The sequence below is a fragment of the Rhamphochromis longiceps genome, linkage group LG20 (assembly GCF_057381845.1).
Source record: "Rhamphochromis longiceps isolate RC_006_pf linkage group LG20, R_longiceps_female_GT1.1, whole genome shotgun sequence".
Classification (NCBI taxonomy): domain Eukaryota; kingdom Metazoa; phylum Chordata; class Actinopteri; order Cichliformes; family Cichlidae; genus Rhamphochromis; species Rhamphochromis longiceps.
In genome coordinates, this window is record NC_140576.1 from 15,714,820 (window position 1) to 15,738,450 (window position 23,631).

A 23,631-nucleotide genomic window follows, 5' to 3' on the forward strand; every position below is an offset into this window, starting at 1 on the left:
GGTTATCAGGCAGTGAAATAGAGGTGTAGCTCACAACCTCTCAGCTTGGAGTGGAGCCCACATGTACCGTGTAAGTTGTGTTAAACAAATGAAGGATGCAGTGAAAAGAGATTTAAATCAGATATGTCTTTGTATTCAATTCTTAGCTTCATCGCTGCACACGTTCAATACTGGACACACTCACACATTCACCTAGAAGATTACTTAGAAATGATACAGACCACATTATCTACCAATTGATCCCTGGCTGCCCCAGCCTGCATCTTGCCCGTGGATACTTTGGCGAGATACTTAACCCTGAGTAGCTCCCGATACACTCATTGGAGTGTGAATGTGTGCGCATGGGTGAGTGAGCCACATTCTATAAACCTGTGTGTTTACCATTAACATCCAGAAAGTATGTAGGCGCTAGATGTGTGCAGTGGGTGTCTCTATTTGCGGATTCAACTGGGCCATTTTAGGAGGACCGTAAAACACGGTAACACCACCCAGAGAAAGACAGAGACGCAGACAGACGACCCCTGAGGCCCTGAAGGCACCAGGGGCCCTTAAAAAAGAAACACCAGCTATCTTATCTCTGCACAGGGAAATGTAAAAGGCAATCCCTTGAGCCTCACATCCAGACTACTGTTTCTGATAGTGCCTTGGTATAGTTCCTGACTCCAACCATCGAGGCTTAGAGAAATCTTTTTAGAGTGTAAGCCACTTTGAAAGAAATGTTCTTGACTCTTGACTTTTTTTGCTTGCTGTAAATGAGTTTGCAAAGCAGTCTTCTTCCCTGTTTTCCATCATGACAAGTGAAAACTGTGCTGATCACAGCGCATTCTCACTGACAGGGACTCTATGAACCAAGTGCAGGCATCAAGGGAGTATGACCCCGACCATCTCACTTCACTGCTATTGTTATGTTGTATTCCCTTCAGGTCTTGCGTGTCTTTGAACTCAGCATTTACAGGATTAACAAAGCTACACATCTTCCACAGACTAATCAAAGCAGGACCAGTGACCTGAAGTCGCTCGATAGCCGCCATATCCGTTCAGTGAATCGCTTCTGAGGGTTTGTTATGGAGCAGAAAACACGGAGTGACTTCAAAGGGTGCGCAGGTTACTTACCGCAGAGGAGCACCGCAACCGAGGCTCGCATCTCTGAGCGCGCATCCACCCGCTGGGCCGCAGCAACCTGCCACACGCAACACACTCATCATTAGACATACACAGTAACAACTAAAGGCGGGTTTTGTGTTACTGGATGCAAAATGAGCGTTGGGAAAAGTTAAAAATGTGGGAAAAATTGAAGCTTTGATTTTATTTTTTCAATTGACGACCAACAATTGAAGTGCAGAGGACAACCAGGACTCCTTCACAGACTTTTTTTCATCCACTCTCTGTTTCTACTATTTAAATCACCGTTTGCCACTCTGTTCTCTGTAAACCGGTTCACTAAAGGAGAAAAAAAGTATAAACTGCTTTCAACTATCCAGCGAGCTAAGTATAACTGATTGTCTCTTATTTCAGAAATGAACTGATCATAAGCATTATCTTAAACCTTCTCACCGTTTGTGTCGCGTTTCCAACGTTTCCTTCTCTGCTGCCCCTCTTCGTCCACTTGTTGCGGAGTTCTCGGACAGAAGCGGAGCTGAGCAGTTCTTCTGCTCCTGCTTCTCTGCCCGGGAAACCCTGGGCCGGACTTACTGGAGCGGAGTTTCTTAATGCGCACAAATGGGCCGAATCCTTGGGTCGCGTGTTCGATTCCTTCAGTGGGCAGATGAAGCACACCCAGTTGCCTTTCTTTAAATGAGTTTTCGATTAGTTTAGAAAGATAACAACTGGACTTCTTTATGTTTTGTGAAGACGTTTTACCAGTGAAAGAGGAGAGGTGAAACGTCTTCACAAAACATATTATTATTATTATTATTATTATTAACACGTCATCACCCAGAGCCGTCTATTCAGGTGTTTAGTCATGAGTCCATGCAAATCCGTTTACAGTATCTTCCACCAATCTGCTCCCCCCCTCCCCCCCCCCCCACTATATTACAATAGGTTAACTTCCAGCAGATTATACGTAATGTATACAGTAACCTTTAAAATGATTCCTATGTGAAATATGACTAGGCCGCAGTGCTTAAGTAAATAAACATACAAGGAAAGCTATGGTGTTGTGCCAAAGAAGTTACCCCTGCCAGAAGTGTTACTGTCCTCAGAGTAGGAGGTTCTACAGGTGAGTCCAGGTGTTGGTACTGGATTCATAGCACAATACTCTCTTTTTGAGTTCACTGTCATGTCTGTTTTATTTTTATGTTATATTTATTTTTTTAGTTTATTTGGCTGCTTTACCTGCTTTTTTTTTAAAAACAGTTTGTTAACATACCAGGACGGCACAAAAGCTACTTGATTATGTACTTCACTTTATCAACATGGTCCTATGTAGGCAATAATGGAGTTTTGAAAAAACCCCTGCTAAAGCAAAATGAATTCAAAGTAATTCCTGTGTCAAGTTTCCCTCCAGTAACCCGCTGCATGTTTTCCGACGAGCCCCCTTTCTGTCCCCGTGAGCAGGAATGCGCGCTCCCTGCAGGACGGATTGGATTCCCTTTGGTTTAATCCAATGAGGAGCCGTGATCGTTATCACAGATTCTATGCTTGAAAGCACCAGCCCAGCCACGCAGGTGGACCGCACGGCGTGACTAATAGTTATGTCCGGGGATAAGAAATATCATAGAAATTAAGTTTGGTGCAATGAATCAATCTTATATGAACTAAAGCTGTTGACTTCATGTAATCCACTGCATTGCACATGTGGATCATTTCACATGGGAGTAGTACGTAGTTCTAACTGTTTCTGATGTGCGCCAGTGTTTCACTGCTGGCAGATCGTCGTCCAGAACAAAGCCTGCTATAAACCTCTGTCATATTGCACATTCCCTGTGCTGCTGCAGGACAGCCCCTCTTTGTTAGAGACCAGGATCCAATGCCACAACCAAGAGAGAATAGGCCTTTCATACTGAGAACAGATCCCTGACACTCAAATGAAATAAGAGCCAGTATTTGGTGAAAGTTCACCATGTGTTAGCATTGTTTTTGGTTTTTGTTTGTTCGTCTTTTGCATGCTGCACTCTCACACAGAGGTTTTCATATCATTTAGCACACCCATCTAATGACTTGGAAGATACCACCCAGCAACATAGTTACAATTAGCCAATAAAATGGTGCTGTGTGTATGGATATATCAGAGGGTGTGTAGTTCAATTAGATCAGCTTCACCATTGACTTTGAGTTGCAGTTTCTGGCAACTTGACAAATACAACAGTTGTCAACATTCTCTTTGAGCTACATTTTTGCTCTCCTCCAACTCCCAAGAAAAAATCTCTGGCTCTTTTGCCACAAAATGTTCACCAGCTAGTCAAGAGCAAACTGGGATGCTTAATAGGGAAACAGCAGCGTACAGTTTGGTTTTTAGAGCTGGAAAAATGCCGAATCCTCAGCTGAAAACAACATGCGTATGAACAACGAGACAGAACAAAAACAGTCAAGTTGTAAAACAAAACCTTCAGCTAAAAGCTGCTAAAATGCTCCACAGGCCTGGCAAGATGCAGATTCAGGGGGCAGCTTGCTAGTGTCGGCCCATCACCAGCCACTTGTGTCACACTTTGAATTTTATTTTTTTTACTGTAAATTGAAAATGTTTAAAAATTGGAGCGGTAAATGACTTTCTGTAACTTGAGCCAGGGATTCAATAGGCTGGCAAAGTGACTATCATTATTAACTAACGGCATTAATGATGGGTGAGATCTATTAGGCGTAACTTTGAGTGAGTGTAGAAGCTGTGTTTTTGCAGAGGTGGTAAATTGAGAAGAGATGAAGGCTGTGGGCAAAGAGAGACAAATATGGGATTGAACTTATACACTTAACTGTGTATAAGGTTCCCCTGTGTAGCAAAACACTGAAGCAACATACCTTCTTAAGCAATGTAAATATTGCATACAGTCTCACACAAATATGATGCATTTATATAAAGTGTCAGATTGACTTTGTCTTCATCATATCACCTCACAGTGTATGTTTATATGAATATTTGTACGTTATAATTAAAGAAAAAGCACAAAAAGTACTTTCAAAATTTTTAATAGGAATGTCAGTGTGTACACCCCATACTAATGTGGTCAAACAACACAAACACTCAACATCTTGAAAGCACTTTTGGTATAGGTAACTGATAACATACTCTGATATAGTCTTTCCACATACAGTAAATCAATTCCATTATTATCTGTTATTATTGGCTATAGAGTGAAATAAATGCTCTTCACAGGTTATCCGCCTATTGTAATAGCTTAAATACATGAACACCACCAAGGGCAGGAGTGATATTGAGGACTCAAACAGTACATGGACAGTTGAAGGCATTTCTGTGACATAACACTTGCAGGTAATGTGTAAAACTTGAAATACCAGTGAAAGAATGGAGGAACCCCCAGAGCAGCGTTTTATTTTCATTGGTGACAAATTTTCTGTTTTCCAGTCACAACAGCAGTTCTAACTCTCCTCTACTACAGCAGCTGATGACACGCAGGAGGCATCATCGCACACAGGTGTTGTAGTTCTGCACTCGATGCCGGATCTCGTCCCGCACACTAGTTGCGTTGTCTTTCAGCTTGTCCAACTCCAAGCGCTGCTTCTCCATCCGCCTCTCATTGTTTTTGAACTTTTCCTCAAGTTCTGCAATCACAGGGAGCAAGAGAAAAGTTAAAGTAACAAGCATGCACAAAAGGCTGAAAGGTTGATCTACAGCCACGTCCTACTACGAAGTTCTTAGTTGTTTGTTTAGAGCCAAAAATCTATGCCAAATCTGCAGATGCGATTGTTAAACCATACAGTACACAATAAACATATCAGTAATAGCTCTATCCTAAATTAATATAGGACTTAAAACTAATTCCAAGGCAGAAACGCTCACTTGATTTTCACTGATTTGAACTGTGAATTCTCTGCTTTGATGTTTTTAATGTTTCTCTGCATTTCTATCCTGCCCACATATAATGATATTGTTTCATTTCTATCACTTACTTTTAGTCATTTAGTGCCTGTTACAGCACATCCACGGATCCTGTGAAAGGAACTGATCTTTATCTTGGAATATTTTATGAATATTAACAGTGTAACTCTACTCATCTCATCCTCATCTGTGACATCATGTGTTATGTTATGAATCTTGCTGCAGTGACAGCTGCAAGTTATCCTGGTTTTAGCATAAGGCAGGAGCTGTATTACATGACTGTGCCATCTAGTCAGAGTCTTTTGTACACTATGAACAATGGCACATTATTTAAACGGTGGTAGTTTAACACGGGAGACTTCTTTACAGGCAATTTCTGGTCAAGTCGCGCACTACGGTCACAATGTGCTGTATGTAGCTCACCTGAAGAACAAAGTCAACACTGAGAGCAGCCATATGAACTTACCGTCCAGTTCTCTTATCCCACTGGTGGCATTCTTGAGCCATTTCTCTGCATCCTCTTTGAGATCTTTGACCCTCTGGTTGATGTCCTTCAGACCTCCAGACACCCCACCAAGAGACTCGATCTTCATCTGCAGCTCACGATACTGTTTCTCTGTGTTGTTGAGGCTCTGGCAGATGATGCAATCGTTTTATTCAAGAATTTATATATATATATATCTATATATATATAGATATATATATATATTTATTTATTTATTTATTCAATAAGTTTGGTCCAAACTCCACCAACAGCCTCACCTGCTCCAGTGAAGATGTTAGGTTAGTGGCATTGTCGGCCAGTGCTTTAGCCTCGATTGCCATCTGTCTGTTCTGCTCCGTCTTGTTCTTCAGAGCTTCCACCTCCTTGGAGAGGTTCATTAAACGCATCATGACATCCATCTGCTTGGCGTCTAGGCTCACCAGCTTTCCCTCCACCTGGAAAAAATGAGACATGAAGAAGGAAAGAGTTATGGGAACCACATTGTGCCTTTTTTCCTGTATCCCACCGCTCACCCCAACCAGTCATTTGTTCTACTGGAGCTTTACCGTTAAAAGGGAGTTTTTCCTTCCCACTGTCACCACATGCTTCATCATAAGTCGTCTGATGAGGTTTTCCCTCTATTATTGTATTTTTACCTTACCATATAAAAGCACCTTAATGCAACTGTTTTTGTGATTTTGGGCTATATAAATAAAACTGAAGTGAAATGAACAAAAGTGCTCATTGGGGAGGTAGATTACAGAAAATATGTGAAACCTGTAAATTTACATGTTCCAAGATTCTGTACCTCAGCAGTAGCGTTTCTTGTGCTGTTCAGGTTGTTGTGGGCTTCTTTCAGGGCAGCCTGTGCTTTCTCTATGGCCTTTCCAGATGCTTTTAACGCCTCCTTGGTAATATTGGTCATGTCTTTCACTTCCTCTGCTCGCCTCCTGCACAATAGCACCAAAAATTAGTCAGAGAGAAAACCTTTTTCCTACAGCTCTGCTTAATAAATGCATGTTCAGTGCATTTAATAAGGCTTAATTATACACAGCCTATTAATGCCATGGTTTGCCTGGTGCCTATGGAACGCCAGGACTGCCATAATGAATTAATTAAATACACCATTAAATAATTAATTAAATGTGGCAATAATTAATTAAAATTGGAATTAATTAATTAAATAAATAGTTATGACACATGTAATTAATTAATTATTGACACATTTAATTAATTATTTATGTATTTCACATTTTAATTAATTATTGACACATGTAATTAATTAATTATTGACACATTTAATTAATTATTTATGTATTTCACATTTTAATTAATTATTGACACATTTCATTAATTATTGACACATTTAATTAATTATTTAATGATATATTTATTTATTTCATTTTGGCAGTCCTGACGCCTGGCTCTCATCATGAAATAATTTTATCTGTCAGCCTCACCCATCAAACTCAGGGGGCGGGGTTAACGCTGATCGAGTCAAAACCATTGCTTTGGCCTGGTGGCCATTGTTTCTAGCACACAACAACCGGCATGTGGAAGCTAACAGAACTGAGCTTTGAAAAACCCTGTTTGTGTGTTACCAAATACCGTTTTAATATTTTTTTAGCCGAGAATGTAGTGGTTTAATCTTCATGTGTCTGGTCGGTTTGTCAAGATACAGCCTCTTTGCAAAAGTGTTTCGATGATTTCGGAGATGTCTGCCCAGTCTCACGGCAAAGCGTGGGATAGACCCGCTCGCCTCGCAAGCAATCCCACCGACAAAGCGCAGGCCCCGGTACACAGCTGTAGTAACCCCCGCTGACTTCTTTTACTGAGGTTATATTTATCGATGTTTTATTTCCTGATGTTCTTATGTGTCCTACGTGTTTCAGTCGCCAATTCTGAATTATAACTAACATTAAAAACATGTTTAAGGAGGAGAGAGAGCAAATAAATCTGTTTAACATCTGATCTTTGGGTTTTTGTTCAGTAATCAGCGTGACCTGTGTATAAACACATAAAAGAGATAACGTTGGTGTTTCCGTCATGTAGTAACTGCTGGCTTTAACTGTACAAAGGTTGTTCGACACTATGAAACACATACAGACTTCATGATGTTCGGCTAATATTTTTATTGTGAATATTAATCATGCTGACCTCGCTCTGTACACCACGCAGCGAGGTCAGCATATCCACGATATCCTCAGCTCCATGAGTTAACACAAAGTTTCCCAGCTGACTATCTAACTGCCAACTATTCCAGAGACGTGAAAATATACAGCATAAAGAAAAGTGTAAGAGACTCAGCAGCAGATTAGAATAACAGTTATACATTTATCACCAAATGAATCCAAGAAACGAGCAAACCTGTTCCGACAATTTGAATTTGTATTCCCTCAGCTGCAGACTCGCTGCTGTTTAAATGTTTGAAAAGGAAGATTAGATATAAAAAACGTCAAACATAGACTCAGTCTGCCTTCACATTTGATATGAGGCCAGCACGTATAGTGGCCTCAGCAGGCTATTACTGAAATACACGTGCTATATCATAAACTATGATATAAACAGGGAGGTCCTATTAACATGTTTAGTTTTAAAGGACACCTTCCTGCCTTTAGTCTCATTCATGAGCAGTATTAGTTTTCTTCTAACATCCAGAAGTCTGCACGATGTGTTTCATAGTTTGTAACAAGCCTTTGACAGGTAAACATAACATGACCGAAAAAGCAAAAAAAAAGAAAAAAAAAGAGAGAGAGTGTTGACATAAGAAGAGAAAATTCTCTCAATTATGGAGACAGACAAATGGTTCATTTATGTTTGATGTGTGTTTATTCCTCCCTAAATATCGTCGGTGAAGTTCGCCATGCACGTCAGATTTTCCTGCGCATTTTTATACCTCTGCCAACAGAGAGAGAAAAAAAATCACATTCTAACAGACAGCTGGTGCTTAGAATACAGTTGAATAACTATTAAAAAACAGATGATATTTAGATGATAGTTCAGTCTAACACATGTGCCAGTGAACCATTAAACGTCTGTGAAACTATGCAGTTATGAAACGTAACTTTAACCTCAGCCAAACCGATTTGCTCAGTTGTAAATAAAACAGCGAAGTAAACGTGACCCGACAGACAGAACCTGAGTGAATGAAGTCCAGCGTTTAACCACTGAGAGCTAAAACTCAGCTGAGGTTTGAAAGCTGTGTGCCGGTGATTGGACATCAGCCGCTGATAAAGCTGTTCGCCTATAAAGTGCTCTGTAAGGAAACGAGCTCCAGCAGCTCTGCGCTCGGGGAAAATACTATATTTACTTATCTTGTGCAGAAAAATGCGCTGACATTGCGTTATATCGAGCACCGGCTGCCCAGTTAAACTGTGACTATCACCAGGTAACTAGGCGTGTTTCTTGAATTAGCAGCAGGTGTTAAACAGCTGACAGATGAGGAGGAGGATGCATGCAGGTAAACTGAGGGTCTGCTGAGCTGATCGCTGGTTTCGTGAGAAAAATGTCAGCTCGTTCTTTATGTTACAGAAGCACAGAGACACAAGACCAGGCGGAAAGAGACGATCGTTCGGTGAAAATGAGAATCTGCGAATGCAACATGTGGAACACGGAGAGTGGAATATGTAAACAAACCGGTTAACGTAACCCCCTCGGTGCACTCTGCATGCTAACTGTTAGCAGAGCTAGTGAAATCTCTGAAAACATCTGAGCACTTTTGCAAACATGTTCTATGTTGACAACCTGACCAGACATACGTCGCGACATTCGCGGCTAAAACACTGTTAAAAGTGTAGCTGGTGACAGAAAAACGGGGTATTTTAAAACTACACCACCACCATTGCTGCTTGTGATTTGATCTGCATTCTGGGATAACTGGCTGCCCCAAGTCTACACAAGCAATCGATTTTCTAGGATCGACCTGTTTTGACTTACTTTGCACGGCAACCAATCAAATGTTAGAGAAGCTGCATGGGCAGCGTTAACCCCGCCCCCTGAGTTTGATGGGTGAGGCTGACAGATAAAATTATTTCATGACGAGAGCCAGGCGTCAGGACTGCCAAAATGAAATAAATAAATATATCATTAAATAATTAATTAAATGTGTCAATAATTAATTAAATGTGTCAATAATTAATTAAAATGTGAAATACATAAATAATTAATTAAATGTGTCAATAATTAATTAATTACATGTGTCAATAATTAATTAAAATGTGAAATACATAAATAATTAATTAAATGTGTCAATAATTAATTAATTACATGTGTCATAACTATTTATTTAATTAATTAATTCCAATTTTAATTAATTATTGCCACATTTAATTAATTATTTAATGGTGTATTTAATTAATTCATTATGGCAGTCCTGGCGTTCCATAGGTGCCAGCTGAACCCAAGGAAAAAGGATAGATGTGTGGATATCCTATTTGAACTTTAATAACAACAAGAAAGACAATATCCGAAACCAAAATTCATGTTGTAGGGTATGGATGATAATAGTGTAGCCACAGAATGCAGGTGTAACAAACATAGCCTTGGAGCAGGGGTGGCAGGAGCAGGAGAGTTTTAGAGGGCTGTTGTAGAGGGGGGCACCAATAAGCATATAAAGAGATCAAATTAATCAATTTGAAATACTGAGCAGCCTTCAGCTTATTGGTGCAGCCCCCTACAACAGTCTGTTTCTCGTGGTCCAGCGGGAATCTTAACTGCCTTCTGCTGAAGGCAACATTCATCTTTTATATGCAGTCACAGTTTAACTTTCAGCAAGCTGGCTTATGGGAAATGTGGTCCTTAATTTCAAAACAAAACAAAAATGATAACTCACTTGGCCTCTTTAGCTGCGTCAAGAAGCTCCTTGACTTTAGTGGTGTGCAGTGTGGTTTGATTTACAATCCCCTCAATATTGCTGATGTTGGAAAGACTTTCCTTTATCTGCGCGATCATTTTGTCCAGAACGGTCCTGTTCAGTGGCAGTGTGATCGACAAGACCTCCTGAGCCACTTTCTCTATGCTCTCTGGGTCGGCTCCCTCCTCTGGGCAGTACAAGAGAGGACAGGGACAAAAGGAGTGCAAATGCAGGAAGCATCAAGTTACATTTAGACATTGAAGCAATATCATCCACATACCAGTGAGAAAGTTTTTAATTTTCTCAATGAACTCTGTCAGGTTCTTATTGCTTTCTTTAAGCTCCTTGCTCAACTTGTTGGCTTTTTCCAGCGTGTTTATCGTCTGGTTCTTCAGTTTTTGTGTCATAGCAGCTATGTCCTGGAGCTGGACACAAGAAATCAAGAGTCAGATCAAAGAAATATTTCACTCATATGAGGCTAAACTACGGATACTGCGAGCACCTTTTTGGAGACTTTCTGCAGCTCCTTACTGGCAGTGTTCAGACTGTCTGTAACGTTCCTGGTGTCATTCAGCGCAGCTACAGATGTGCCCACAGTCCCGCTGCATCCCACTCCTCCACATACATGGTTTCCCTGATTGTCATGGCAGCCGGCACCACCACACTGACTGTCTGGGCAACTGCCATTGACGCTGTTATTGCTGTGACCGCCACACACCTTAAAGATGGCACCATGCACTGACTGAGTTAGTGGGATAAGACTTCAACGCTGGACAGCAAGACTTAAATGCAGTTTTGTTATCAATATAAAAATATAAAAACCAAATATTTTAATTTCCCTACTGCAAGATACTCTTAATAAACAAACAAAAATACAGTGCAAGTAGACAGCTTCACTCTATAGTTGTCAGTGGAGACAACAGACGTGTGTCAGCATTCTCAGACTCACTGGAAATATCTTAATTTTCTTAAAAGCCTGCAAATAAATACCTTAATTTGCAGACTACCATCAGCAAAGAAATGCAGTGACATCATAATGTGTGTGTGCGATCTAATTTGTAAAAATAGGATACATGACAAAATGCCATGTATTTTAAATAATGTTTTTAAGGCTCTGAAAAAAAACCCCCCACTGCTGCTACGTTTGCACATCAGGGACTGTCACAATTAAAACATACTCACCAATCAGTGATGGAAAACCATTTTCAATTTCTACTTAATCCTTTAATCATGAGCTGATTTGGCTTTTCCACTAGATGTCACTGCCAGCATAAAATTCCAACACTGTTTTTTGCAGATGTTTCACAATGTTCATAAACAAACTTGGCATGTTGCATGTTTAAAAACACATCAGTGAGGTTTTTTCCTTTTTTTTTGAGTAAACTTCTCTTTTTTTAACAGGTAGAACATGTTGATATTATTAAGAAAACTCCACTTTTTATGAATTTACAATATTAGATGCCTAATGCCTAAGCTTTAATCTCATTTTCACTTTGTCAGTTTTTCTACCTCAGAATGACAGAACAAGTTTCTTTTTCTGGCATGGATTCTTTTAATTAGAGAAAACGTATCTGGAGTTCAGAATTGTCACCTTATACAGTCTCCTGAAAGTACTCCTCGCTGAGGCCTTCCCTACTCCAAATTCTGAGGCTTAGATCTACGCTTATTCCACTTGCCATTCTCTTTCAATGAATGTTGTCTAATCTAGTTGAGGTCATGGTTAGGGTACATACATAACCCTAACCCAACATACATTTTTTTATTATAGCACACTGCTTACCTGGTCGCTCAGCTGATTGACCTGTTTATGGAGGTCGTGAGCTTGTTTTTGTAGGTCGCTGAGTGACTTGTTGTGAGCAGCCACATTACGGTTAATGCTGTTTTCAATTTCATCCAGCAGGTCTTCTGTGCGCGCTCTGGTCTTATTTGACTCTTCCACAGGACTCATAGGACCAAACACTGAAGCGTTGCATTTCATCTCAGCCTGCAGCGATTCCTGATAGTACTGCTTCACTTTCTCAAACTGATCTGTGAGAGACACCAGCAGCTTTTTAAAAGCAACGTATAAAACCTACTCTGCTACTGGATATGGATTTAGTCTGCTTCCTGTATTTACAGCAGCGAGGCTTCATGTGACATGTTCAAGGTTTTCATTTGTGCCTCTGATGGCAACAAATTACCTGCAAACCCTGAGCCGAACAGTTCAAGCAGCTTCTGTTTGTCAGTCACAGTGGTGTTGAGGTCCCGCAGCTCTTTTTCCATGTTATCCAGCGTGTGTCGGAGTGCCCTGTCTGTTTCTGCTGTCGTATTCAGCTCTTGGCCCATGGCCATCAGACGCCCATCAGTGAGGGCAATCTCAGCCCTGAAACACATACAGGATGTTCTTAAAATATAATAAAGTAGCTGATGAGAAACACCAAACGACATGCTGCTATTTCCTCACCTGAGGTCATCGATGCTCTGGCCAATGAGCTGGTAGACCCTGTCCCTGTCCTGCGTAATGATCAGATCCTTCACCTGCTTCAGCTTCCCTTCCAGTTCTTTGATGCGTGCGTCCCCAGCTCCCGGTGTGATGCCACCCTTCAGGATCTCCTGCACTCTGGACTGGATGTGATCCAGGTCCCTTCTAATCTGGCACAGGGCGTCATCCCAGAGCTGGAAGCACGGGTGACACTGGATGCATTTTGGGAAGATGCCGGTGAAACCACGAGCGCACTGGTTGCACTGCAGTCCCGCGGCTCCTTCCCGGCATTCACACGCACCCGTTAATCTGTCACACTGGGCAATCTCTGTGCCCTCTGGGTTACAGTTGCATTCTAAGTAGAGGAGAGAGAGAAATAAACAGAACCTCTAAATAAAATACTTGTAACCACACCTCATATCACTAAATACTGCATTTAGGTTATATTAAAGCAAAACTGGGAATAATCATAAAGAAGAGCACTGGAGAAAAGAAAAGAAATAAAATAAAACCAGTCCTAAGATGACATCTTATTATAAAGCACTCTCTACAAAATACTTCGATAAAGAAGCAACTGTCAGGTTAAATTCATCGTGTTGAACAATAATATTTTAACCATTGAGGTTTTTTTTTTTTTTTAAATACACAGTCCCCTATTTTCAGATGCGGAAAATCTCAAAAGTTGTTTCATGGATAAGTGGGAGTTGTTTCTTTCTTGCCACATGATTGTTCGGGTGCAAAAATGCAACGTAAATCCATCAAACAGCGAGAGTTTGAACACTACTTGAGAAAAGAAGAATACGCCGGTGAGCACATCAACATGAAAAGACCCAAATATCCAAGGAAGACAAAAGTCGCGAATGACTGCGGGGTGATGTGAGGAAGAAATGCTTTCCAGGTGGTTTAAGGTGTATCCTTTCAAAGGTTAGCACAATATTATTGATTATTGTCTTGAAATGAAATGACAGTCTGCAATGTAATGGCATCTTTTCTTTTGTTTTCAAACCTGCATTGAGGTGTACTGAGTCACAGCTGGAAACAAACACAACTGTCCAGAAACTTTCAGACATAACCGCAGATGCTGACCAAGCTGTAGATCTAACCAGCACAGGTGAAACAGATCCCTAAAATCCAGACGTTGCACAAAGCATCGGCTCTTGAGGATAATAAGTAAGTATGAATTTAGTGTAAAACAAGATTTTTAAAAAACACATTTAAGAACAAACAACCAAACACACCAAAATACTCAGCTCTGGTTACAGAAGCCGAAATGTTTGAAGGACTAATTTAACTGTTTGATTAATATATTTCTTGGTAAAGAGTGGATCACTGATGTTACTGGTGTAACATGTCCCTATGTATTGTGTCTCCTGGGTAAGCTATAGAGTTTATATTTCATGCTGCATTTCAAACTTGTAATCTGTCGTAATGTTTGGTATTTACTCTAACTGTTGTGGCAACCTAGTCTGAAATGTTGAAGTGGTTTCACGCGATCTTTGTGCAAATAAATTATAGCCCATCACGGGTGACTTTGTGAAACTGGCCGCCTATTTTTTGAAGAGGGTGATTTTAAATCTGACTGTCAATTTAGTAATTTAGCAGCAATTTGTTTTGATCCCATTTAATCTGAAAGCAATGTGTGGAACACAAATGTATTATATTCTTCATTGAATGATTATGAATTATTATTGTTCACACTCATCATGCTCAGAAAAAACCACCTGTGATGTAAGACGTTACATGGCGTTCATAAAAGTCACAGTGTGATTTACCGTGGCACTGCTCCCGTGGATCTCCCCAGTGGAACAGCTCACACTCGGTGCATTGTTTACCTCCAAAGCCTGAATGACAGTGACACTGGCCTGTGAACTGAAGAGCACACAAACTGGTCCAATACAGGTACACAACAAGCATATCAAAAAGCACATCTGAGGCCCTCTTTAGACAGAAGCTTGCAATCATCCTCACCATGTTGCAGTGAGTTCCCAGAGCGTGCTGCGAGTTGCAATTACACGGCTCACAGCCCTGATCCTGACCGAAGTTCCAGTAGTTAGGTGCACACTGGTCACAGTTATGGCCTACCACATGCTCCCTGCAGAGACAGGCTCCAGTCTGCCGATCACAGTCACAGTGTCCATCGCTGCAAGCAGACTGTAGGGTACCAGCAGTCACACAGGTACAGCCTAAGAACAGGAACAGGTGTGCAGAGAAAAAAAACATAAATCACACACCCACGTTTTTGTTTTTTTTAAAGATTATGTAATCCAGTGACTTTGTCATCACTCACGTCTGCAATCGTGGGCCAAAGCGTTGCCATAGTAACCGATTTGACACTGGGCGCAAGACGGGCCGTCAGTGTGGTACAGGCACTTGATGCACTCGCCAGTCCTGGGATCACATGACTCAGGATCCTGGGTGTCTATGTTGCCGTTGCACTCACATGGAAAGCACTGTCCGCCAGGTTGCTCAGGGTTACCATAGTAACCAGGGGCACACTGGTCACACCGAAGACCTACGAGAGAAAAGTTGGAATAAAGATACAAGTCGTTTTCATTTACTTGACAGCACAGTGCTGTCAGTCAAACATGGATGAATGAACCAGTATGAACCAGCGCTCACCCATGTAGCCCTGTTTGCAGTTACACATGATCTGATCAGAGGTGTGGTCAACCTGACAAGATAACGCATTGAAGTTATCGGAGTTGGGGTTATTTGGGCAGGGGCAGGGCCGGCAGTGCTGCCCTGATCCAAGTGCTGGGTTTCCAAAGAACGTGTCCATGCAACTGGAACAAAATGAGATAAAAGATTTGCTTTCAATTTGATCACTCGGACAAAGGAGCTGAAGTGTGAAGTGTGGCACTGAATTTTCCTTACCGCTCACAGAGATGTCCTGCTGTGAAGTCCCTGCAGCCTCGGCATTCTCCCGTGCGGGGATCGCAGAGGTCTGCATGGCCGTTACACTGACAGGGGGTGCAGCTGGGGAAGCCCCACTGGCCCGGCTGACAGTCAGAGCACTGCCGCCCTGTGGCTCCTTGTCTGCACTGACACTGGCCTGTAACTGGGTCACACTGGTGGCTCAATGAGCCGTCGGAGTGGCAGTCACAGGCTGGGTAGGGGAGTTTAGAGGGTTATATTTTGTTTTTCCCCCAAACATGAATATATATATTTATATATATTTAAAAATACAGCTGCCTTACCAATGAGTCACACTCATATTTACATGAACGTGTGTGTATAAACCGACTCTTTAAAGTTTCTTCTTTTTCCCATTAGAACGAGCAAATGTGTCACTTTATAAGCTTTTCTCTGATTTGCTTTATGTTGAACATTTAATCTTGCTTAGAAAACTTATGATCATTATTATTATTCTAAATGGCCCTGATTTGTATCTCCTAAAAGAAAGAAAACAGCAAGTTAAATAAGTAGCTTCGTTAATACAGAACAGAGTATGTGAGCCCATTTTTACAGTCGCACATGTGATTTACATATTTCATGTCTACATGTCTCATCATTTAACCTACAATTCATTCTAGGTGTGCGTTTGTGCACATGGCCTCGAACACAATGTCAGTAAAACCAACAAAACCATGTCAGGGTGATTGTATTTCTCCCTGACGGGGAAAACGAGCCTGAGTAATAAATGGATTTATGACAATGTTTATTTTGCAAAACAGCTCATGAGCAGGGAAAAAGAAAATAAAAGAAAATTACAGCTGAAACAGAAGTTAGGAAACAGCCACTGAATGCATCTGACCTTCAAAATGATTTTCTTAGACAGTGCTTTATAGTTACAGAGAAAAAACACCTTTCCTGGCTCTATTTCTACAAGTAAAAGTATATAAAGGGCATTCACACACGAAGCGATTTATAATGTCATCGAACTATAGGGAACATTCTGGGCTCTGGTTGCCTAGGTAACTCTGTAATGCACTTAACACTCTGCTATATGTTAATCCAGGGGTGGGCAATCTCAGTCCACGAGGGCCGAGGGCCGGTGTCCCTGCAGGTTTTAGATCTCACCTTGGGTCAACACACCTGAATCACATGATTAGTTCGTTACCAGGCCTCTGGAGAACTTCAGGACATGGTGAGGAGCTAATTTAGCCATTTAAATCAGCTGTGTTGGTTTGAGGACACATCTAAAACCTGCAGGGACACCGGCCCTCGTGGACTTTGCCCACCCCTGTGTTAATCAGTGGTATCCTTAGAAGTTGTGAAACTTTAAACTTTAGGACCTGCCCACTTCATACTGCCAGTGATTATTTAACAGTCGTCATTTTAGGTCTGCGAATGTCAGTGAGTTTTGTGTGGTGTCTCAGGTCCCCAAGGATCGCTTGTGTAAAATCACTTGAAGAGGATGACCTTGAACTCCCAAATCAAATGAACAAGCTTGTTGCGCAGTTCTTGCTGCTCTTACAAACCTCACCGTGCTGCAGAAATTTGTTGTGTATTTTTAGGTAGAAATGAATTAACAGTTATCATTTCAGCATCAGGCTACAAGTGCACAGACAGCTGCTCACAGTGAAAATCAGAAAAGACTGAAACCAAGAGAACGCTCATGAGCAAGTAGCTCAAGAATGTATATATATTTAGAGAGGGGACTGAAGACTTTTGTAAATAAGAGGATTCAGGTTTCAGCTTTCAAAGTAAAACATGTTTAGAGTTTGTAAAGTTTAAAATCTATGTAATTTCAAGTTAAACCTACAACACTATAAAGTGATTTATTGTGCTGTAGATTATTGTGTGAAATCACAGTTTTATAAACAGAACTATATGACAGACTGAGCTGATCAGTGGGCAGACTCACCAGTGCAGCCGCTCACACCGAAGCCGTAGGTCCCCGGGGCACACTGGTCACAGCGCCTGCCAATCACGTTGGGTTTACAACGGCACTGACCTCCCACTACGTCACACTCACCGCTGAGGGAGCCCTGAGGGTCACACTCACAGGCTGGATACAGCAGATATGAATAAATGGAATACACAAAAGGAAATGTTTATCATTTAAAACAGTGCTGAGTTTGAATGGATTTGTCATCCTCGTGTTTTTGTGTCTACTTACGCAGGGCACCGTCGTGAATAATGGAAGAAATACTGCAGATGAGTTTAGAGCACATCTCAGCCAGTGCAGGCATCGGAGTGATCATAAAGGAATCAAGACACATGTAGTGGATCATCTCCTCCTGACGCTGCTCTGACTCTGGTGTGTTACCTTGAAACCCAGGAAGCTCCATGTATTTAGGGATCAATACCAGCTATTGGGCGAAAAAAGAAAGCTTTGAGACAGCTACATCAATTAATGTAAACAGGAATGATAAGAAAATGATCTTAAGTTCTTAAATCAAAATGTATATTATTATTATTATTATATGTACAATCATTTCGCAACTTCTGTTACTGCAATTGGATTGTCCCACCACTAGGGGGAAATGTGATGGTGCAAAACACCAAGCAACACCCCCACAGGCCACCCACTGCTGCAGCTCAATTGGACCATGTTCAGACTTAACAGCCATACTAGTAAAAGCACAGCCAAAGCCCACTAAGCCATGGTGATGTCAACTTCCAGCACTTCTGAATGAGAAGGGCATAATGAAAGGGGAAGGCTTCCAGTCTTAGCTCACCGAGTCAATAAGAATGAAGGCAGTGAGATGTCTGTGTGTGGCGCCATGACGCTGGAACCTGATTGTAACCACGTAACGATTGCTGGGCTCAAAACAAAATGGTCTGGGCATCTGGATGTATCTGTAAGAACACATTGAACATGAAAGAACATGTAATGATAGATATATTTTATACTTTATCTTACTTTTACTTTCCACTCTCATTTCATGTGTGGAGAGGCAACATTAACAAAGCCTGTGAAGTGACAAATCGTGGTTGTCATTCACAGGCACATTCACAAAGGTCCAGCTATGTCGGCATATTTGTGCCTTGAAGTTATTATGACAGCATATGAAGTTTTAGAGTCAAATCTACTAAGTAGGACAAATTAGCATTGGGTCACAATCACAATAAATGCACTGACAGGAGTAGAAAGTTCTGGTGACTAACACTAACAATGTGTTAATTTCTAAGCAAAGACTTTTAAAAGCAGAAAATTAGAAAACAATGTAAGAAATTTGCAGATTTGATGAGAGAGCATGAGGGAGAGAGATAGATGCTAATCAAAATAACACAGTGTGAGCCTTGGTTTTATAAATGTGGTTCTCTCTGAAAACAGCATGGCAAATGAGATCAATAACAGGGCTTAGTGCTGTGCAGTTAAAACAGCTTTTAGTGACTAGAAAACACCCAATATGAAAGTAAACTACAGAACAGTACCATGCCAGTTTGCTTCCTGTTGTTTTTTAGAACAAGCATTTTATACCAGGGTTGACTTGAGCTACCCATATTTGCTGTAACTCCTGCGTCTGTGTTTTGGTCTCACTTTACTAATTGGTTTTAGCTGACAGATCCACTGCGGGAGAGAAAGGAAGCTGTGATATGCTCCGGTTGAAGTGCCAGATCCGGGCAGGGTCTTAGTTCCAGATGAGTTAAAACTCTGAAATGCTTTTCAGCAGAAAAGCTAAACCATTTCAGTTTTGAGCATTTTAACTTATACCCTGTTTATGTTTCCTCTGTTTCTCTATACAAATAAATGAAGAATTATGACTTTGACTCTGCAGTCATCAGTCTAAAGTGCTGACCTTCCTCCAAAGGAATATAAATTTTATCCCACAGAAAATGATCCCTGCGAGTGTCACCCACTACAGAGATGTTATCAAATGGTGATAAAGTCTATAAAGATTATAAAAATATACCAGTAAAATGCAACATAGCTGTAAAAATGACAGAAAATTGTTAATCTGGTGATTTAGCGCACAGTGTTGGAAAATAAACAATTTTAATTGCGGTTAATTATTTTATCAATGAGTGGGCGCTCTGTGCTGCTGTTTATTTCTAAAGTGATGGTTGCTTATTAGAGTCCTGAAACTTACTGTCCCAAAAACTGCAGGAGGGTAAAGTGCAGGGGTCAGCAACCTTTAACGTCCAAAGAGCCATTTGGACCTGGTTTCCACGCAAAAGAAAACACTGGGAGCCGCAAATACTTTTTGACATCTAAAATGAATATAACATTGTGTATATATAGTGTTTTACTCTTATGCTCTGTGTGAACAACTAAGGTGTGTTGCTTATGAAATCCATGAAGTGCTACAGAGGAAATTACATTTTATTTATGTAATTAACATATTTTGAACTCTTAAAGAAATATAACAAAAGGAAAGACACCCAGCTGAACTAAAATGATCCATGTAGCAAACAAAAACTGCTGTGAGCCGCCATCCTTATATCGCCTTTGGGCTTTTGGACCTGGCTTTTAAAAAATAATTGGAAAAAAAGCACTATGCTGCTCAAAAAAGAAAAATAAATGTTTGCAAAATTCTACCTAAATATGTATTTTACCAGTTTAAGGTGTGTGGCAGGGCGTGGTCTGCTGCGCCGCTGCAGGGGAGGCGGACGCACCTGAGCGGCACCCGCAATCACGCCTCGCCGCCTTAACGTCCGTGCTATCTGTGCTGTTGTGTTGGTATGTGTCGGGCTGTGAGCTGAAAAGCTACAGCCGGCTGTATGCGTACAGCGACCGTGTGTGAAAAGTGGTCAATAAAGAGATGCTGAAAAGCGTGTTCATGCAAACATCGTCGGGTCTGCTGTGATATGTTTACAATGGCACTTCTGCTCCTGAACCTCTGCGCACAGTGAAGTGACTGTAAGCTGTCATCTGTGAGGCGTGAGCGGTGTTTGGTTTTAACATAGTTCACGGTGGAGAACAGCTGCTGACACAATGTGGATCCGAAGATCCATAATTGGCCTACCTGGGGTTGAAAGTCTGGATAAATGCACGGCGTTTCGGCGGGTATACCGGCTTCCGCGAGTGTGACGCTTATTTTGAGCGATGAAAAAATAATAGAATATTATTTTATTTTTATATTTCAATATCACAATAATCTTCCAATTTAGAACTACAAGTTAAAAAAGAACTAACATAAATAAAATCCACTTCAGCTAAATACTTGTTTATTACTAATTTATTTTCCCAAACCACGCGGAGCCGCACTATAAGGACTAAAGAGCCGCAGGTTGCCGACCCCTGGTATAGTGGAATAAGCCTGACTGAGAGCAAGTTACAGTTACAACAATGTAATGATGCAATTTTTCCTGAACAAATCCTGCAAACATACTGGCTGTGATGGCTCCCTCTCTGGATTACATGCAAACCCCATGCACACTCGCATGCATTCATTCAGGTCCTGTTACCTGTTGTGGTGTGGCAAAGTGACAGTGTAGAGCTGTTCAGTAGGTAGGAGGTTTCCACACCGGAGACTGGAGGGCAATTCTACAGATGTAATACTAACAACAGCCTCCCAGTTCTCTGTAGACTACACACAAAAGGAAAAAGGCTTTTACTTCTATTTTTGCTTTTTTTTTTTAAACAAAAAACATCATATTCTCTCCATACTCACACACCTCAGGTTCATAGCGGATCATGATGTCATACTCCATGGGATAGGGTATGTTATCAATGGTGAAAACCAGACCAGCGCCATCTTTAACACGGGAAAAACCAGGTCCTGTCCATGTCACCATATGGCTGAGAGTGTGCTCTCTATGAACGGTCCTCACATCCGGCTGAATAACAAAGACACATCACCAAAGCATGGCTTTCTTTTTGACCTATTATCACTTCTACTTTATGCAATACTTGTGCTATTTTCTGTTTCCTCTTACTGACATAACTGACTTCCTGCCAGCAGCTCTGAATTAAAGGTCGGTGGAATGAAAAAGTCTCATAAAACAACTTTCAAAATTACCAAAGCTTACCAAATAAATGTAAATCATCTTGACCGGTGTCCCCATCAGTGTTATTACAACAGTATTATTATCACGTTGCTATTCCAACAGTAATTCTTTCTTTAACTCTGTTTTGACTTCCATTCTACCATCTGTTAATACAAGACCTGATATATTAAAATTAAATAATAAAGAATACTTTTTCATTATGTTTTTGACTCTTTTGGGATTCCTGTTCTTTAATCTGTCCCAGTGTTGGTGGTCTTGTACCCACTACCCCCACACTCTTTTTTCAGGTTGACTAGTTTGTGCTGATATCATTGATTTGACAGTTAAGCTTTTAATTAGGCAAACTGACGTCCACTTGGAAAGTGGTCTACGTGCACATGACCACAAACGCCTAAAACTGTAGACATTAGTAATGCTCTGCTATTTAACTCTCCTGATACAACTGCAGAGTCTTATTGGAGGCTGTAGTCTAATAATGACTGTTTCTTTTATTTTTCCATGCAATTTATATCAGTAAGCATAGGCTAAATAACAGAAACACCTCAGTATAAAGAGGCATAGCACCAGAGGTGTGGACTCGAGTCACATGACTTGGACTCGAGTCAGACTCGAGTCATTAATTTTATGACTTTAGACTTGACTTGAAAAAATGTTCTAAGACTTGTGACTTGACTTGGACTTTTACACCAATGACTTGGGACTTGAATTGGACTTGAACCGGTTTACTTGAAAAGACTTGATATTTTACCCCAAATATAAAATTTAACATGCATATTATATGGAGATTGAAAATGTGACGTCATTCACGGGTAGAACCGCAAAGGATTCTGGGAACTCGTGGCAAGCGGTACTAGCGCACGCAGGCTTTCAATTAAAATCAGTCACACAGCGATAAAAAGAAACACAAAAATGTCAAGAAGCTGTTGTATTATTAACTGCAATAGCCGGTCGCATGACAGCCACGGGAAGCCGACGGGTAAAGAGATCGGTTGTTATCGGATTACGTCGTTGAAGAGAAATTGTTCGAGCCATGTTTCCGAAGTAACAAAGAGGCGACTGGATTGCAGCCATTCAAAGATCAAATATAACGTCCCAGAACCCTCCAGCTCACAGGTTAGTCTGCTCCAAGCATTTACACAAAGGTCAGTCTGCTGTTGTAGTTAATGCGTCATTTTTCTTAACATAATTGGTGATATAGGTTACAAGCAAGTCTGGCGCTGAACAGAAATTGCCGCGCTATGCTCCTTTATTTATTGTGCATAAATAGTAAATTATCCTGACACAATATTGCGTTTCGCTTCTGTTATTATGGTACATTGACAAAAACATATACTTTTATTCACAGGATAAAACAGGTTTTTTGTATCACTAATTGTCCAGTACGATTACAGCATACAGTATTATTGTCACTGCTACATTTCTGTGATGCTACCAGAAATTATTTCCACTACTAATTAATTACCGTTGAGCTCAAAGGTTATATTAATAAACGGTTAACGAATGTGTATTTATGACGACAATTTGTGAGACTGGTAAACTTATGATACGTACGATGGTCTTTCGTTCTACACGGTGCATTTCAAGGTCCTGCACCCATCCGTCGGTAAACTGTACCTGGGCTTGTTGCAGTGACCGGAAGTTACTAAACTTCATGAGTGTATGCACTCACTCCAAGAACCGTATAATTATAAATATGCATATAAATATGCTAAGATGAGATAGCTGACTTCATCTAACTAGCAAATGTTTTCCAGGCTAGGTTGGTGATACAGTTTTTTTTAATGTGTATGATATTTTTGTCATGCGATTTTAAAGCTGGTCCTACAAGCGCATCCAAGAATAACATGCAGCTTATCTCAGAACTGTCGGTGAAAATTATTCTTGGAGCTAAGTTTAATTGAGCTGCATTTTAAAGAGGTGCAATTTCACAATTTGTGTATATTTTCTAAGTTCACTATTTTGTATGTGTTGAGAAAAACACAGATTTTAAAATTACA

General features: G+C 40.8%; 2 protein-coding genes across 3 annotated transcripts in view; both read right to left on the minus strand.

Moving 5' to 3' along the window:
- lamb2 (laminin, beta 2 (laminin S)) overlaps positions 1-1,688 on the minus strand; it is a 43,574-nt gene extending 41,886 nt beyond the window's left edge. The window contains exons 1-2 of the mRNA XM_085393626.1: positions 1,555-1,688; positions 1,114-1,180 (exon numbers count right to left, since the gene is read on the minus strand). Coding sequence (XP_085249752.1) covers positions 1,114-1,144 — 31 coding nt within the window. The 5' untranslated portion in view covers positions 1,145-1,180; positions 1,555-1,688. The remainder of the gene's footprint in view (positions 1-1,113; positions 1,181-1,554) is intronic.
- A 2,463-nt stretch (positions 1,689-4,151) lies between these two features.
- Positions 4,152-23,631, minus strand: part of lamb2l (laminin, beta 2-like) — a 71,803-nt gene continuing 52,323 nt past the window's right edge. For both annotated transcript variants that reach the window (XM_085392998.1, XM_085392997.1), the window contains exons 16-35: positions 21,302-21,463; positions 21,092-21,213; positions 18,418-18,538; positions 17,856-18,048; positions 17,601-17,744; positions 15,668-15,899; positions 15,413-15,576; positions 15,081-15,305; positions 14,762-14,976; positions 14,566-14,662; positions 12,776-13,148; positions 12,513-12,694; positions 12,113-12,360; positions 10,835-11,050; positions 10,613-10,757; positions 10,312-10,519; positions 6,289-6,430; positions 5,759-5,935; positions 5,463-5,628; positions 4,152-4,719 (exon numbers count right to left, since the gene is read on the minus strand). In XM_085392998.1, coding sequence (XP_085249124.1) covers positions 4,580-4,719; positions 5,463-5,628; positions 5,759-5,935; positions 6,289-6,430; positions 10,312-10,519; positions 10,613-10,757; positions 10,835-11,050; positions 12,113-12,360; positions 12,513-12,694; positions 12,776-13,148; positions 14,566-14,662; positions 14,762-14,976; positions 15,081-15,305; positions 15,413-15,576; positions 15,668-15,899; positions 17,601-17,744; positions 17,856-18,048; positions 18,418-18,538; positions 21,092-21,213; positions 21,302-21,463 — 3,672 coding nt within the window. In that variant the 3' untranslated portion in view covers positions 4,152-4,579. The remainder of the gene's footprint in view (positions 4,720-5,462; positions 5,629-5,758; positions 5,936-6,288; positions 6,431-10,311; positions 10,520-10,612; positions 10,758-10,834; positions 11,051-12,112; positions 12,361-12,512; positions 12,695-12,775; positions 13,149-14,565; positions 14,663-14,761; positions 14,977-15,080; positions 15,306-15,412; positions 15,577-15,667; positions 15,900-17,600; positions 17,745-17,855; positions 18,049-18,417; positions 18,539-21,091; positions 21,214-21,301; positions 21,464-23,631) is intronic.